This window comes from Alternaria incomplexa (genome assembly GCF_024043165.1).
Source record: "Alternaria incomplexa strain BMP 0042 chromosome Unknown scaffold_1, whole genome shotgun sequence".
Lineage (NCBI taxonomy): Eukaryota > Fungi > Ascomycota > Dothideomycetes > Pleosporales > Pleosporaceae > Alternaria > Alternaria incomplexa.
In genome coordinates this window covers 1,359,867-1,376,611 of record NW_026249850.1, presented here as the reverse complement: position 1 = coordinate 1,376,611, position 16,745 = coordinate 1,359,867, and the positions used below count along the sequence as shown (strand labels likewise).

The 16,745-nt window shown below is 52.8% G+C and overlaps 6 protein-coding genes across 6 annotated transcripts; 2 read left to right on the top strand and 4 right to left on the bottom strand.

The window, feature by feature from the left end:
- Positions 1-1,746: 1,746 nt before the first annotated feature.
- On the bottom strand, positions 1,747-2,712 carry J4E90_000491 (uncharacterized protein; the record flags this gene model as incomplete). The annotated part of the gene is made up of 2 exons (XM_051430087.1): positions 1,747-1,761; positions 1,816-2,712. 2 exons carry the CDS (start codon positions 2,710-2,712, stop codon positions 1,747-1,749), a joined length of 912 nt encoding a protein of 303 aa, XP_051295574.1.
- Positions 2,713-4,461: 1,749 nt separating this feature from the next.
- Positions 4,462-5,915, bottom strand: J4E90_000490 (uncharacterized protein; the record flags this gene model as incomplete). The annotated part of the gene is made up of 2 exons (XM_051430086.1): positions 4,462-5,526; positions 5,577-5,915. The coding sequence occupies 2 exons, from the start codon at positions 5,913-5,915 to the stop codon at positions 4,462-4,464; spliced, it is 1,404 nt and encodes a 467-aa protein (XP_051295573.1).
- A 638-nt stretch (positions 5,916-6,553) lies between these two features.
- On the bottom strand, positions 6,554-8,658 carry J4E90_000489 (uncharacterized protein; the record flags this gene model as incomplete). Its single annotated transcript, XM_051430085.1, has 2 exons — positions 6,554-8,397; positions 8,541-8,658. The coding sequence occupies 2 exons, from the start codon at positions 8,656-8,658 to the stop codon at positions 6,554-6,556; spliced, it is 1,962 nt and encodes a 653-aa protein (XP_051295572.1).
- Positions 8,659-9,846: 1,188 nt separating this feature from the next.
- J4E90_000488 (uncharacterized protein) lies at positions 9,847-10,624 on the bottom strand (the record flags this gene model as incomplete). Its single annotated transcript, XM_051430084.1, has 2 exons — positions 9,847-10,516; positions 10,569-10,624. 2 exons carry the CDS (start codon positions 10,622-10,624, stop codon positions 9,847-9,849), a joined length of 726 nt encoding a protein of 241 aa, XP_051295571.1.
- A 2,568-nt stretch (positions 10,625-13,192) lies between these two features.
- On the top strand, positions 13,193-14,012 carry J4E90_000487 (uncharacterized protein; the record flags this gene model as incomplete). The annotated part of the gene is made up of 2 exons (XM_051430083.1): positions 13,193-13,662; positions 13,715-14,012. 2 exons carry the CDS (start codon positions 13,193-13,195, stop codon positions 14,010-14,012), a joined length of 768 nt encoding a protein of 255 aa, XP_051295570.1.
- A 901-nt stretch (positions 14,013-14,913) lies between these two features.
- J4E90_000486 (uncharacterized protein) lies at positions 14,914-16,502 on the top strand (the record flags this gene model as incomplete). Its single annotated transcript, XM_051430082.1, has 5 exons — positions 14,914-15,160; positions 15,212-15,790; positions 15,840-15,959; positions 16,014-16,361; positions 16,417-16,502. The coding sequence occupies 5 exons, from the start codon at positions 14,914-14,916 to the stop codon at positions 16,500-16,502; spliced, it is 1,380 nt and encodes a 459-aa protein (XP_051295569.1).
- Positions 16,503-16,745: the final 243 nt, after the last annotated feature.

Here is a 16,745-nt window from a genome sequence, read left to right as displayed (position 1 = left end):
TTATTGGTATAACCAAAAAGAAGAAGCGATACTGCACAAGGCGGCGAGTATCCAAAGAGACGAAAGCGGGTGACCTTTACACAACCCTCGCCAACATCTCCGCCAAATGGAGAGTGCTGTTGAGTGTGGTGGTGTCGTGGGTGGGGGCAAGGTAGAGGAGACGGAGGGAGCTCGGCGGAGACGTTGTTTTGATAGCGAGACTCGCGCCTCCTTCACGTCCATTACGGCAGAGGCTACCCCTACCCCGCCAGCATCTCGCACAGGAAGGCAGAAACATCAGACACAGAAGGAATACAGAGACGATACAGAAAGGGTCAGTAGCAGAGATGCATATGAGAATGGCCCCTACCTACTTGTGCGTACAGCTTTCCCATACCTACCCCTACGGCGGGCCTACCACCCGTGGCGCCAAACCGGCAGCCAGCAGCTCTTCGCTTCTCCTTCTCGCACCCCAGCTGCCCACCATGCGCAGGATAGCGCAGCATCCAACAGCAACCCATTCCGAAACTGCTCCCAGCAAGCACACCAGACCACCGCATCACCGACGTCCTCCGCACGACGGCGCCTTCTGCCGCGATGACGTCCGCACACGAAGTTAAAGACATTACACGTTGCTCGTTACCGCGTTACATCTACCAGGGCGAAAATATATACATGCGAAAGCCCCAGGAAGCCATCGAGAACGCTGGGCAGAACCACGGCAAAGACTATGAGATTTGGATTGCGTAATACACAGAAACGCAAAGTCAAAGGGGTATATAGCCTTGCAACGCCAGACAAGAGGACCAAGGACGGGACAAGGGATAACAAAGATCAAACTAGAGGGTATCACTCGGCGATAGGACCTATATCGCCAGATTTCTTCTTGGTGAATAGCCGTTTGAGAGATGAGAAGCTACTTCGTTTGGAAAGTCGCTTGTTCGAAGCATCTGAGAACGTGGACAAAGAGGTTGGTGGTCGGCTTGGCATGTCCGCAGCCTTAGGGGTTTGCTCAGGACGATTGAACGTAGGAGAGCTGGCACCTAGTCGACTCGACATGGAACCTTTCGGCGTACTCAAGTTTCGACTAGGGAAAAGACCAAATTGGGCGGTTTGTCGCGAGGACATGGAGGACACGGAGCGTGGCGATGCGTAGCCCGGTGACACGGCTGAGGCGCCCGACACAGAACAATATGCCGAATCTTTGCCGGTCAAAGGCGGACTGTATTCTCCGTTTTGTGGTTTCGCCGACATGCGTCTCGTTGCTGATGCGCTTTCCTCTGCAGATAGGTTAGATGGCGAAGACACTTTATGCTGGTGCCCCGGAACATGTGTTGCACGACTAGACTCTGCATGCGGTGTCGCTCCGTCACGTTGCTCGTCGTTGCGCCAGGCCTCACGGTAGTACCCGGACTGATTTGCCTGACGTCGTACATCGACGTCTGTGTTGGAAACGGCAGACGCAGAAGACGAGTCTTCGCTCCGTTTGGGCGTCTCTGTGGTGGAATCGGATGCGTTTGTGATCTCGGGCTGCTGCTGCTGTTGTTGATGCTGTTGCTGCTGCGGCCTCGCTCGTAAAGTCGAATGTCGCTGGGGTGTGCCAAAGCTGGCAGGCGTCTCCCTACCGGATGATGATGCGCTCATGAATGGCGGACGTTCGGGTGGGGGGGTTGGAAGAGGTTTGTTGTTGGCAAAGTTTCGAAATGGGCGTGCCTCGCGCGAATTGGACGAATTTCGTGAAGATGTGCGTGTCGCAATCTAGGGCTATTAGCGAAGCTCCAGCTGAGAACATAGCCCACGAAGCGGGTTCGAAGCGGATTCTGGCAGCGAACATACCAAACTTCGGCGACTTGCAGCGCCACACCGCTTCTCGATCTCATTGCAATAGCTGCTGACCTGTACGAGCACAACGCCCAGCCTTTCAGCCTTTGCTACGAGGCTTTGCAAGAATTGCGACCAGCCTCCGGTGTTACCACACATGGCTGAATATATGCGCCCAATATCCTCATTGCGGTATGTCCATTCGTCTCCCACATCGCCTAGGTATAGATCGAGCTCCTGGTTGGCTTCGCGAAATACGTTGATGTCGATCAGGTAGTCGTTGAGCAGTTGCGACATGCGCCCAATGGTGCGTTCGATCACGATGTTGCCGTCGAGCAGTTGGGCGCGGTATGAGCGGTCTTCGAGGAGACGATCGAATTCGTTTACGTGTTCCATGGGCACCTTTAGACATTTATGCCGGAACAGCATGTCCTTCATGCTGCTTTCGAGGTCTTCATTCGCCCGCTGCAGGAAACTGTCGAGCTCATTGACATGCTTGAGCAATATGTCGGCGACATCGGCGACGGACTTTTCCAGATGCTGATGCAGCAGGTGGACACCAAAGATGATCTGCGCGACCGTCTTTGTTAGAGGATGAAATTTGCCCTTTGCGTTGCTCCTCCAGTGGCAGTTGTATGTGAAGTTCCACGAGGGCTCAGAGGCATTCTCCTCTCTGCACAGCATTTGCTGTCGCGTCTTAACGCTCTTCTTGGGAATGGCGAAGGGAACGTGCCCCGTTTCGCCAGTGGCGTCGAGCATCGACTCCTCAAAGGGCGCCTGCATAGAGGAGAGAGGGTGTATGGGGAAGGTGGCCGTCATGATGCGTTTGTCTCGCTCGTCTTGCCATTCGTAGGAGTCGCGGTTGTCGAAGCTGCGACGGCCCCTCTGCGATAAGCGTCGAAAAGGAACCATGGCGAGTAGCGAGTGGATGCTACTCCAGCTCGGATTATGGTGCTACAGAAGCCAAAGCCAATGCAAGCCCAAACTCGCAGTTCAAGGATATGGGCTGTGCATAAGCACGAAACACTGGGTTGTCGAGGCCGGGGCGCTGGAGGGTGTATCGTCGTCGGGCCTTCTTAAAGACGCATGGTGCAGGATGGCATTGTGTGTGCAGAGTCTACGCCGCAGGGGATGGAAATGTTGAAGGTGCCGGAGATGGCGGAAGGAAGACTGGACACGGTCCCAAGGTTCAAGGACCCCTTCGGTTCGTCAGTCATCAGGTCACAGGTCACAGATCAGCCTGGGATCTGGCACAGAGACGGGGGGTTTCTGGTCGCCAGGAGGTCTGCAGGTAGTGCAGGAGGCTTGCCCGCAAGCAGGCTGGCGGATGCCTTAGTGCCCGAGACGGTTGGTATCCAGAGGCAGGGCGGGGAAGCCATGGCTACTCTCCGCCATACAGCCTTCACGACTAGGAGCAGACGGGCAAGCCTCAAACAAGAATAAACTTTGGCAGTGCCTATCCCCAGCGGCGCCCTTTACTACAGATATCCGTTTTCTAGACCGCCCGCGGCCTTTAGCTGGCTGCAACGTGTCGAGCAGGTGATTTGGCGGTTTGGCATTTTGGCCGTGGCATCCTCACTGTGTGCGCTAGAAGACGCATTGCAGCCGCCAGCAACACACCCAGGAACGCCCCCAAGCACTCCTATGGCTGCCCTGAGCGACGATCCCGCCATGTCGCCGTTTTCCAACTCGGTCAGGTCAAGTGCCGAGGCCTATCATATCCCGATTGATGTTTTAGCTGCCAAATGGCGCAACGCATAGCAGACGTCATGAATGGGCTCCAACGTGAGTTTACCAAGCGCCACGGTTCCTGGCCGATCTCCGCGGGAAGCTATGGATCCCAAGCTTTGGGATGCACGCGCATAATTACAAACTTGTGCTTGTGCCTGGCAAGCATATTACGGGTCACGAGCATCCAATCACCGGGCACGCGATCGGCAAGCTTCACCCAGCGACCATCACTTCTTCCATCTACCAACCCGTGCAACATGCCTCTGGCGCTGGGCTAGAGAGCGGCTGGCAGCCACCAACAATAGAAAGTTTGATCAAGATGCAGACCAACGTTACAAGAAACAACGGCGCGAACTACCCTCTTGCAACGCTACAGTAGCAAACCACGCAACTCGTGTCCTCCCATCCCGTCGCCGCAACCCGAACCCGACGAACGAGATGTAGCTGTGCCGGACATTATACGCCGCGAAATGCGACTCGTCCTGGATCGGATCAGATGGTTTTGAAGACTGCAGAACGATCCGCGCAGACATACGCGATGGGCAGGACAATACTGGCGGAAGTTGTCAGCGGCTTTTCATGCCGACAGCGCCAGGACCAGATGCTGCGCGAGTCGTACAAGCCTGCAGAAATGTCAACTCGGAGTGTGAGCAAAGTCAAAGCCATCAAACTACACACGCAGATTGGGCAATTGAAGACGCCAGACTCGTTGCTTTTGGAGTTGTTGCCATCCACGCGCGATACTAGCAGCGCAAAGTCGAGACGACGCCAGTTGAGGTCAGACAATACGAGAGCATACAAGTCCCATCACCCAACATCTCTTTGGGTGTGTGAACGGGGTTCTCTTACAACTACATTGACATGGGTTATAGCATCGGAAGCCGAGTAACACCGAGCGATCACAACGCCTCAACCTACTTCTATATCGGATTACCAGCCCCTCCATCGGGCCCAGACATCCACGACCGTATCTCCACCCGCGTCCGAGTCAACCACAAGATACCACCCGAACCCAGCGCCAGCCACACAAGCATGGTTTGGCCAGACCATAACCTTATCCCCGATCGTCAACTCGTTGCATTCGCTCCTATCGCCCTCCCATGTCAAGATACCATGCTCTTGGCTGATGCGTCCAACGATCCATCCCGTCTTGCCCTCTCGCTCGTCGTATACGTGCTTAGCGGAAGCATTGCCTAGTGCAGGCGTAACAATACCCCATCCCGGGTAGGACTTGCAAGGTTCGCGACCCATCGCTAGAGAGCCAGCGGATACTAGAGCTTCAGGCTTCGATCGCTCATTGTATACACTTGTTACTTCGAGTAACATGCGGATACCAATGTTAGATTTGGAGAGAGGCTGGAAGGATAACGTGGCTCCACTAGATGAAGTCGATGGCCTAGCATGTGTCGCGACTTGTTGGCAGTCTAGCAACGGGTATACCCCTGCATGCAGCTCAACGACGTGGTCTTTCTGCAGACGTCGAAGCACATCTTGGAACTCTTGGACTTTGGGGCTAGAGCTGGACAGCATGTTCTGTGCTGCTGTCGCGGTAGGTGTTGCGCCCACACTCAGTACCAACTTTCCATCAAAGCTCTCTGGGACAGCCTTGATTGCTGTTTCTAAGCCCGCCAGTTCCTCGATTAGACCATTAGCGGCATCGTCTTCTGAGGACCCACCATACGAGTGTCCGAAGTGCGAGTAGAAGCCTTGCAAGAAGCATCCAGATGTTGGCTCCAGGCTCTTCTCTACTACTGTCTTGACAAGTGACGGGAAAGCCTGAGAGGAAGTCTTGATACCAGCGCGTTCATAGCCCGTGTCAATCTTGATGAAGACGCCTATCTCCAGCTCCGTGTCAGAGGCAGCGAGTCGCTCGTGGAACTTGAGAAAAGCCGCCTCATTATCGATGATGACACTGACAGATCTCGGCTGCAATTTCGAGGCCAGAGAAATGAGACGCGGAATACCAGATTGAGGGACTGGTACACCGTAAAGTACCTTGAGAGCAAACGTCAGTGATGTCTTTTCGATTGTGATATAAGACATACACTAGCTTCCCTTCCCACACCCTGCGCATAGCACAAGTATGGCAACAAGTTCTCCGCCTCCGCAATCGTACTAACGATGAAATTCGCCGGTTGGCTCTGCTCCACGCCTACTTGCATCTGAGAAAGCTCAAGCGTCTTGTGGCTCTTGACGTGGGCGCGAAACCCTACTTTGAGCTCCGCACAAATTTTCAGCATCGCATCGCAGTTTCGTCGTATAATGGCGCGGTCGAGCACGATGGCTGGTGTGGGAAGGTCTTTGAGCTTTTGGCCCAAGAATTGTGATAATAGGGAGGCCCGTGAAGGGAGCGGGTAGAAGGGGAGCGGGTTGATGTCCGCCATCTTAGAACTTGAGGCGGTATTCAGATTGAGTGTCCGAGATAGCTGGTGTTGATGTTGTTACTCTTTTGATTAAGCTGTCGGAGCGCTTTATATATCCTGAATCAACACCGTCGCATAGATTTTCTAGATCAGGCACCCAGTTGTGAGTCAATCTCCTCCTTCTCGGCGCAAGACCAGATAGAATCTTTCCCTCACTTTTCTGTGGTGGTGCTTATCGGCCGTAGGCGTTAGCCGCCGGAGAAAGAATGTGCGGTGCGGATCGGCCGCGCAGCTTCGTCGAACAGGAGCACGGTTTTGCAAGGCCGCGGATGGTCAGAGGGTCAATTGAGTAGTATCCTGGGGGTAATAAGATATACTACCGTCGCGATGCTATCTCAAACGGGTTCGATGCGCAATAAGCTGGGGGTAATAGCTTGACGTTAGGTGCGGATCTCGGCGTTAGTACGGAGTGGGGTGCTGCATCGCGACGGGCCCAAAGACAAGCGAGTGATAGGCGATAACACACATGTTCATTGATCAAGATGTACGATTTGAATTGATGGGGTAATACGAGACACTGAAAGTCGCTATAGTCTGTGGAACGAGATAGCCGCAAACCTCCAAGGCATGACCTAGCGTGTAGACCGCCGAAACCCTTCCTAAGCGCCCGGTCCTGGCCACACACTACTCAATCTCCTCCTTCTTCCCGTCATTGCACTTCCTGGACTCACACTACGAGTACCCATGGCATTCGCTGCGAAACTGTTTTCGAGAATAGCGTCTTCAAGGTCATCCTCCTCTTCGATTCTATGCACTACGTCCTCTGGTGGCTCCTCTTCAAACACGGCCTGCAAATCAGCGTGCGGACTCAATTGCTTCCAGCTTCTCCAGAAACCGATGTCTTGCAGCCATGTTGTGCGTTTGGAGGGTCCAGGGCCGTTGATGCTGAGGTGGCGACGGGGCTTCCACAGATACCTACGCTCATAGTAGTTGATGGCGAGGAGAATAGGGAAGTTCGAGATACGTATCGCTGAGACGTTGATCTTGTGGAACCAGCGGGGCGAAAGTATGAACTTGAGAGGGAGTAGAATGATGAACGCCAATAGGTTAAGGGGTGGGCGGTAGGCGAATAGCGAATCGGACTTGACACCTTCGAAAGTGAGCACGGCGCGGCGGAATTGGATTTCGGCCGTCGCATCTGCTGCGATCTTGCTGAACGTGTTGGACAGAATCGAGACAAGGACTGTCAAGAATAGCGTGTTACCCAGGAAAGCATAGATCACCATCAGGGTAGGGCCGAGAATCTCATGGAACCCAGGAGCTTCATCGATGCCTTGGCCATCCAGACCGAACCAGATCCAGAGCATCCATTTGGAGATAGTGATGGAGTTTGGTGAGTCTTCGTAGCCGACTTCGGGGTTGCTGATGCTCAGCCATTTGAGCGCCAAGAGGAAGCCGCCAAAGCACCATACAGCGATCAGACTCAGTGCTGTGAACTCCTTGACCATCGCCCTCAGAGCAATGAACAGCATGTTCTCGGGCATAAGGTTGAATGCGATACGTGGGAACAATATTGGGGATGCGACAGCAAGAACGTCAAGGGCTTGTCTACCCGTTTCGTCTTGATTCGTTATCCACCCATGGCACCGCATGCCGAGATAGATGAGAAATATGCCGGCGAATGTGACGTCCAGGAAAGCCCAAAGTTCCTGTGTATGTACCTCCCAACCGTGCTCAAGGCATGATATGAGTTCGTCTAGTACCCAGCCGCTGCCGTAGAGTAAGAACGTGATCTCGGCAATAGTCAGGTAGTGATCTTGTCGCATGGTCATACACCAGCAATAGAGTGCGAGCAGTATGAAGAACTGTACGACTTCGATGATGTTGCGCGTTCTCGGTACCATGAGCCGATACTGATTGAGTGTCGGTGCCTTGCGTGGATCGTAAAGCGAGATGGGCTTATACTTGTAGTGATCCGGTATGATATCCATGTAGACGGTTGGAGTATACACGATTCGTCCCCGATAGATAGCATCAATGACCTTTTGGCTTGCGGAGCCAGCTAGTAGGACCTTACTTTCGGAGACGATAGCCACTTCCAGCGCCGTCAATTTACCCTCATTGTCACCCTGGCCCTGGTACTCTGATATGTGTCGCGGTGGGCAACGCTCTTCAGGCGCGCCTTGGAACGGCTGGAACGGAGCGACCATAATCTGTGCTAAGAGTAGTAGGCCAGCTTTACCCGTAGACTCTTCGTCGTGACGTCGCAGCACCTTCATGGCGACCAGCTCGCAAAGGTTGGCACGCGTCAAATCGACAGTTTGATGATGTTGCTGGAATTGCTGTTCTCGAAGAAACTGCATGCGATTGACGAGTAGACAGTACACGATGGATATGTCGTCTTCATCGTAAAGACGGTCAACCAGTGGTTTTACAATGAGAACGTTCATACGAGGCTCTCGTAGCTGATCCACTGTGTACGGATCTTCGATGACAGCCAAGACTAGACGTCGTATCCTAGAACATGGTCAGCTTCCGCGGTGCGACTCACATCAACTGTGTTGACCTACCTGTGGATGTTGAAATATGTCCTTGTGTTGTTGTTCAAACCAGGCGTACTGGCTGTCCTAGGGATCATAGGCTCACCCTGTCCATTGAAGCACCCATCAGATCCAGCGTAGTCCTCCTCGGGGAGTAAAGTCTCCTGCTCCTCCCTATTCTTTGCCGATCGTAATGCATCGCTCAGCGTTCTCTGCGTCTCCATCATATGAGGGCGCTTCAGGTACTTTCTGAATTCGATGTGTTTTGATGGCTTCCGCTGAGGCGAAGGCCGACGCTTCGGTGAGACCTCCTCACCACCATTGCTGGAGGGTGCAACAGCACTGTCATTACTGTCGTGGCTTTTGGTGGGATTCGGATTGAACGGTGGCCGAGTGAACGTGCCGTAGGCAGGACTGCCGCTTCTGTTCCAGTCTGGGTTTGATGTCGGGCCTGACATATGAGACTTAAGTAATAGCGGTAGTGAGGTTTCCTCAGGCTGCACAAAAAAGAGCGGGTCCTTCCGGGGGTTGCGGCAGCGCGACAGAAGTAGATAAGCCTCACGTCTGGAGCGTGACTGGCGGAGGGTGCTGCCGTCTGTCGAACTTCAATGCGCTTCGCGCGTCGCGACAAATGGATTTAAAGTCGCTCGATGTTTTCGGGCAGGTAGTCTCGTCACGATTGAGGGTTTTGCGTGGCTGCCGATAAGGTGAGAAAAGAAAGCATGGCGCTGCGCCGGTTGAAGGGTCCGCAAGTGAAGTTTCACGCTAACGTGATCGGGCGAGATCTCCATGATCAGCCGCGACGTCACCCAGTGACAACATCGCGAGGCTGTCGGTTATCGCAGCAGCGCGTGTACAGCCATCATCTCCATCTATCAACTTTCATTCCAGGATTCTTGCCTCACTTTCACGAAAGGCGTGACCTCGCCCAAGTGGGAAATGCAGAGCTGCTACCTCGCCTTCGCGCACGTGAACTGCGCTGTGCACGAGAAGCTTCCATATCGACACGGCGAGCTACATCCCAAGGATTCAGCAATACGACCAGTGGGTACGAGGACGACAGAAATGAGGCGATTTTGATGCTTGCTATAGGGGAACTGGAACTCGTAGCTTGCTACCCAGGTATCCTGGGAAAGAGACATGGACGCTAGTCAATTGCACATTGGAGCAGTGTCTTTGTGTATGCATATTTGGCTACATGCTGTACCTCTGTTGACCGCTACATCTATTTCCCGACCCAAGCCGTCAGTCTCAAGACCCCATGATACCCACCTCTGGTCTGCTGAGGTTCCTCAATCGGACCGACATGCTTCTGCGACAATTACATCGACATCCTGCGCCGTCCAAGATCCTTCCTACCGTGCCTAGTCGTCTTGTTAGCTCTCTATTCGTTCTATAAGCCTCACAAGTGCTTACCTTGTAGACTTCCTAGCGGAGTTGGATGCGGTCTGGGTGAGCTGCTGGGGGAAGATGTAGTTCCGCGGGGCAGCAGTTCTGGAAGGGCCATGTGCAAGGCTACGACGCCTCGAATGGCCCAATGAGACGTTGGCCATGAAGTCCTTGTGGAAGTTCCGGTGGGGGATATACCACTTGATGTTGGCGAAGTCAACGTAGCAGTCTGCTAGGAAATAGCGCAAGGGGTCCCAAGCCAGAGTGTAGTAGTAGACATGGTTGATCACGTCAGGTCCAGGGTGGTATCGAAAGCCATTCGGCCAGATACAGTGGAAGTTGTCTACAATGGCGCGAAAGACGATCTGAGCGGAGGTAGAGTCTTCCATTTCCACGGAGAAGAGGTAAAGACTGCTCAAAGTGATGTAGCGAAGCCTAGCGACGGCGCCCATGGTTTGCCCGCCAACAGTCGGAAACTGTCGTCGGGGAGGCTTGTTGTCGCGAAGGAGGACGATGTAGTCACTGATGAGACCTGGCGGCCGGCTTATCATGTCCACCTTGTCCTCGCGGATCGTCTTGCACTGCTGGGCAATCTTTGCTGAGCGTTCGAAAACGAGATCCCGACATAGATTTGCTTGTGCGACGTCTCCACTGTTTGGCAAGCGGTGGAGGAAAGTGACCATAGCAGGCGGCCTGTTGGATATGGGTTAGATGAAGACGAAGAATCTGATAGTGGGGCTTTTACTCTCTCAACGCATCCTGCGCCTTGAGGAATTCTAAGAGGAGTCGCTTGTCGGCCATGGCGAAGGAGATACTTGTTTGGTCCTGTTTGATCAAAAGGGTTCTGTGTGCGATCAAGGAGGACGGGCGGAATATCTTGGGAATAACTTCAAAATCGTTTGCCCGGTTTAGTCACGCTGTGGCGCACGGAACCTTTTCTTTCCCTTTCTTCCAGTACGTCATTCGCTACAATTACGCTCTTTCAGTAATCACCACGCTCTAGGTGCTGTGAGCTACAGGGTCGATGTGCTGTAATTCGTCGTCTCTATTAGCGGCGAGCGGCTTGAGTACATGTCCACTTGGCAGTTTCCAAGTCACGACGGTACCTAAGATGCATGCGCAAAACGAAACGAGGACGAAAATCATAGACTGCAACGTATGAGTCTGAGTCTAGTACCCGTGTATGGGAACCTCACCAGATGATATTTTTGCTTTACTGATAGAGTACTGCTATATCCTTCCTTTCCCTATCCAGCGAAATCCTAGATCGCAATCGTGGTCTCCGGATTGATATTGTCTCAGACGCCTGAGTATAAGATTACCAGCGAGTGTGATATTCTCATAACAGCACCTTCGGTCACAATTCATCGACCGGGCCCTCAACGTAGTATACCGCTATGAAATTATCAAAGTTCCTTAGCTGAGCGTGATTCCATATCCAGTAATGCGTTCCATCTAGGGAGACGTCATTGACCCAGCCCGCATTTTGACTTGCGACGCAATTTGCTGCCCTTCGATTTGCTTCGTTTATCGCTGTGCCAAGATCATTACAGACACATTCTGTAAACGTACTTTGATGTATCAAGGCATGCTGATCGATGCATCGTATGCCGGTGAATCCCAGAGTAAAGTGATACGGTGGTATGCGGCGACACACAATCCATTTTTGTACCGCCGTTTCGGGCAATGGTTGCACTGCGAGAGGCATGGAGTGACCATTCGTCAATAAAGTAGTTGCAGACATGGAGCGACCATTTGTCAATGAAGTAGGTGAAGACATGGAGAAGACCACTTGGCGAAAATCAGATGGGAAAGTCGAGCGATGGGTACACATTGTGCAGGAGGATTAAGAGCGCCACTGATAAAGCCCAATAAGTTTGATGAGAGTCACGAGAGACAATAGTGTGACGTAAATCACTTGTTCGTAGACCGACAAACATACCTACTTACGCGCCGCATCACTCTCACGTAAAGACTGATCTACTCAACGTATATCCAGAATCTTCTACGAGAACCTTCATTGCCGCAAAAGAGGGCTTGTGCCCCTAAGGGCTTTTCTTGCTGTACGCCGAGTGATCAAACCCAAAGTTTACATCGTCTTGTGTGATCGTCGCTGCTTATCGCGGTATGAGATACGTCGGCCCATAAGAATGTCTCAAGATCTTCTCTCCACTGCCCAAGCCAAACACGCAATCGCCCATAGCCACACTTCTCATGCTTTTCGTGAATGCGACATACCAAGTCGACCACGAGCAAGACATCAGATTGAGCGAAGCAGATGTGGCTCATACAGGACGAGAATGCAAGCCTACCCACCTTTGCCGCGCTGATGTTGTTATCTATTGCGACTTTGGCCTAAGGAATGGACAGGACTACCCAATTTTCAAGGACTGTGCCTAATTCTTTGGTCAGTCCGAGGAGATTCTGCGGGTTGTGCAGAGCGTGGAGTCCTCTGGTCTGAAGATGAAGAAAGACCATGATATTGTGCAGCCCTGACCTGATCGCGTCCAGCCTACAACAGCCAAACACGAGTCCGGCATCCTTTGTGCTAGTAGTTCGAACGACAGGGAGCGGTGCATGAAGCTGAAGGACGCAAAGTAATGTGAGCCGAGCAAACGCGAGTACAAATGTTCAACGCGCAGATGGAAGGGTCGCCTGGCGTGTGATGCTGAATGCGGAGTTTGAGCAGCGCAGTCCGAGATAACCTGGCTATCTAGATAGCTTGGGAGCTGATAGAGACTTCACACTGAAGACCTTGGGATGGTGCGTCGACTGCGCGCGATCCGGTACCTACCTACGTAGTCTGATCAGAAGTAGAAAAGGGTAGCGACAGCGCGACGTCCACGTTGGAGTAGATGAGCTCCATACGTTGAGGTATGCCAGTATGGCATGAACCCTTCGGTTAGTGCCTCGGCATCACGACCGTTTGTATACCCACAATACCATTATCCCACTTGAGTCAATAGCGCCTACACGGAGCTTCTCTCCGGTTCAAAATCGCGCCATTCTGCTCAAATCTCGTCGTCTGTACAACCATCGTAGCCTGTATTTCCGGCCGCGCAGCCAATGAGAGCCTCAGATTCTCCTTCATGGTATTCTCAGTCACCTAGAGATGGCGCACCTGCCGGAAATAGAGACGTGACTGTTTGTAATCGTAGGTGCCTGACAGGCAACTATCCGTATTGAGGCAAGCGGACCAAAAGGACCATCGCAGCGGGAGATAGACCAGATATCCGGGTCACTCTCGATCGATCTTCAGCCTCGTCTCTCTACTTTGACCAAGCTCTTGATACCTCACTGCTTCGCTGAGCCTCATCGTTTTGCTGAACCTCTTCGCTGAACCTCTTTTCTTTGCTAATACTTTTCGCGATGGCCACTAACACCTTCAAAGACTACTACGCGGACCTCGGTCTCCAGCTTGGCGCTTCCACTGATGCCATCAAGAAGGCATTCCGTGAACTTGCCAAGACACATCACCCCGACAAGTCCGGTGTAGCAGATGCCGATGTCTTCCGCCGCGTTCGCGAAGCTTTCGAGCAGCTCACCAACACCGAGTACCGCACCGAATATGACCGCACCTACATGCGTAACAAGTACCAGACTTGCGCTCCCACTGAGCAGACGAACCATGATACCGGTAACGAGAACTTCGGTGGCAAAGGCACCGCCAACTACGAGGCTCGTAGAGCATACGAGTCCGGTAGAGCAAGCCCGCCGCCTCAGAAGCCGTTCCGCAAGCCATACGAGGCAAGCTGGCAGTACTACCTGGGCAAGGAGTATACCGCATGGCAAGAGAAAGACGCCGCCTACCGCATGAGGCACCCTGAGGCCTATGAGAGGTATGTAGGATCCATCATCTCCAAACGTGATCTTTGCTAATGTTCTTCTCAGTCCATTCGAGGGTGGGCCTCCAACCCCCAAGCCTGGCGCGAAGGCACATGGCCTGGTCGTGCAGATGTCTCACCCCTGCGGCCAACAGACGTGCATCTACAAGAGCACGGCATGGCGTCTTCAGGTTGGCGGTGATGACTATTGTGTCTTCTGCATGGCCGTTCACACCGGCGGCATGAGATGTCCTGGTTGTGAGGCCCTGGCCTGCAAGGCGTGTGTGGAGAAGATTCGCGCGCTGGAGCGGAGCCCCTTCGAGGGTATGAGATCCAAGGCCCAGTACTGTTCCTCTGGTGGTTGAACAAGGAGTAGAATTGTGAGAGGCATGAGTGGTGGTGGAAGACGTTCAAGGATGGTTGAATAGGCTCCAATTTACCAAGGAATAGATATTCATGTACCAATCCGTAGTTCCAAGCTTCTCTTCATCGTGAATACCGCCTGCAATTTACACTCACAGATCCCCAGAGCATGTTTGCGAGGACACCTCACGCAAAAGAAAAGTGGACAGGTTTGCCGCCTACATCGATGTAGAGACGTGCAAAGTGGGTAACCTAACGTCAACGTAGGCTCCAGGGTGTATGATGTTTTCTTTGAATGAGGTGTGAAGATGGATGTATCCACGATGGGGTGCCGTCATATCTGAAACCAGCCCCCTTGTTTTCACGCGGCAGCTGCTCGCGAAGCCGCGGTCGGTTGTTCCTGCCGCCCCTGACGGCGCATTGACCCCGCACAAACCAAGACCTTGCATCATTGACGCGCCCAGCCGTCCCACATTTTAGAAACGCCGTGGTGTGTCACTCCACTTATTGACGCGCAAGCCCCCCAAGCCTATCGTCAGCCCGTACCGGGAGGGGACCTCCATGTATGACGCCCGGCGCTGTGCTGCTCCGCGGTCCATGATTGGGATCAGCTTGGCCGAGTGCACAAAGCGGCTATTCTATTCGGGACACCATCAAGTTAGCATACCGTGTTCGTATCTCCTTGTCCTAACAACGTGAGCAGTGGCACGGGACAAGGGCACTAATTCATTCTATACCAATCCCTTCGATTCACTGGGCCATTTCAGAGCTAGTGCTGTTTACAACATCTTGACGAATCGAGACCTTGACCTTCTACATTCCTTTGTGTTTTGCTGGACATACACTCATCCACAACCGACCGTCGCCCTTCGCTCATTTCAACAATACAAGTCCACATTCAACATGGACCTTTATCGAGCTACATTCGCTGGATCGCTAGTGCTCAATGCACTTGCTTTCTACCAGTCGCACCGCTCACACAAGGCGGCCGTCGTAGAGACTGGGACTACGGAAAAGAAAGACGAGCATCAACATGTAGAGCCTGATCTAGAGGGCTTGAGCAAGCTGAAGAAGCGCTTCTTCCCTATTTATTTGCTCGTCAATGCCGCGGACTGGCTCCAAGGACCGTACATATATCCTATTTACAAGGGTATGTTGGACGAACGACTGTTCTACAGACTGACCGCTAACGGATATGTAGATGAGAAAGGACTCTCGGAAGAAACAGTCGCATTCCTATTCCTTACTGGGTTCATTGCCGCCGGCATCTCCGCATCTTTCGTAGGCGCACTCGCAGACCGATATGGGCGGAAGACAGCATGCTTGGGTTACTGCGCCCTTTACTCTCTGTCCTGCGCCACTCTCCTTACCAACAACATCTACGTTCTCTTCTTCGGTCGCATCCTCGGCGGTGTTTGCGGTACCGTCCTTTGGAGTGTCTTCGAAAGCTGGTTAGTTGCTGAGTTCAACCATCTCATGCTGCCCGATGGTGAACCGCACCTCAGCGCGATATTCAGCACGATGACCACGTCCAACACATGTGTAGCCATTGGTGCGGGTATCTTCGCTGAGTGGGCAGTCAGGATGGCAGGCACCGCAAAGGCGCCGTTCATGGCCTCCATTGCGTGCTTGAGCCTGTCCTTCCTTGCCATCTCGAACTTCTGGGGAGAGAATTACGGTTCAAGCAGTCGGAGAGCATCAGAGACTGAGGGGCTGCTCCAGCAGGAAGAGGCCACCCCAGCTCCTCCACCTACTTCTGCTCTCCGGACTATTCTACGTGGTACGTTGAAGCCTCGTTACCTGAGATTGCTTTATTAATCGAGGTTTAGATCGCAACATCATGATGCTTGCATTGGTCTCAGGATTCTTCGAAGGATCTCTGTTCCTATTTATCTTCTTTAAGTTCCCGGCGCTGAAGCTCAGCCACAAGTTGGCGGGCTCAACAGATGGTGAGCAGCCTTCTATCCACTCTATGCAAGCACAACCAGGCTAACACCAACCAGAACTGCCATTTGGTCTCATCTTCGCCATCTTGATGTGTTCGATGATGTTTGGTTCGCTCCTTTACAAACATCTCTCTACATCTGCCTCACCTGTGCCAGCACAAAAGATGCTGACAGGCATCCTCGCAGTCTCATCCGCCTGCTTCTTTGTTCCTGGACATTTCCGGGATGAGCGCGTCACGTTGTGGTGCTTCTGCATATTCGAGCTGTGCTGCGGAGTTTACTACCCCGCAATGGGCTCTTTGAAGAGCAAGCTTGTCGAAGACGGCTCAAGAGCCAGCATTTACGGCATTCTTCGCATTCCGCTCAACGTTTTCGTTGTGCTTGCTTTGAGCACTACGAAAGAAGGTAAGCATCGCCGCTTTGTTTGGGACAAAAGGCCTAAAACTAACAATGGGTCCAGGCGAAGCGCATCGCGACACCGTATTCACCACGTGCAGCGTGCTCTTGGTGGCGGCTGCCATTGTCGTTCACAAGACCCTCACATGATCTCATTACAGTTTCCACTTTCCTTTTCCGTCCCCCCGCATGGCACTAAAACTAAACATAACCTCGGGAGTACGCATCCATCATCAGAAAGCCTCGCGCGAAGCGGAGCAACATCCAAGATAGTCGCATCGCGAAATAGGGATTTACATGTATTATACCCACAATTCCATTGATAGATACAATTGATCCTATGACATCATGCTTGCGACGCGTCTGGAGTGTGCGTCTTGAAACGCGTGCGCC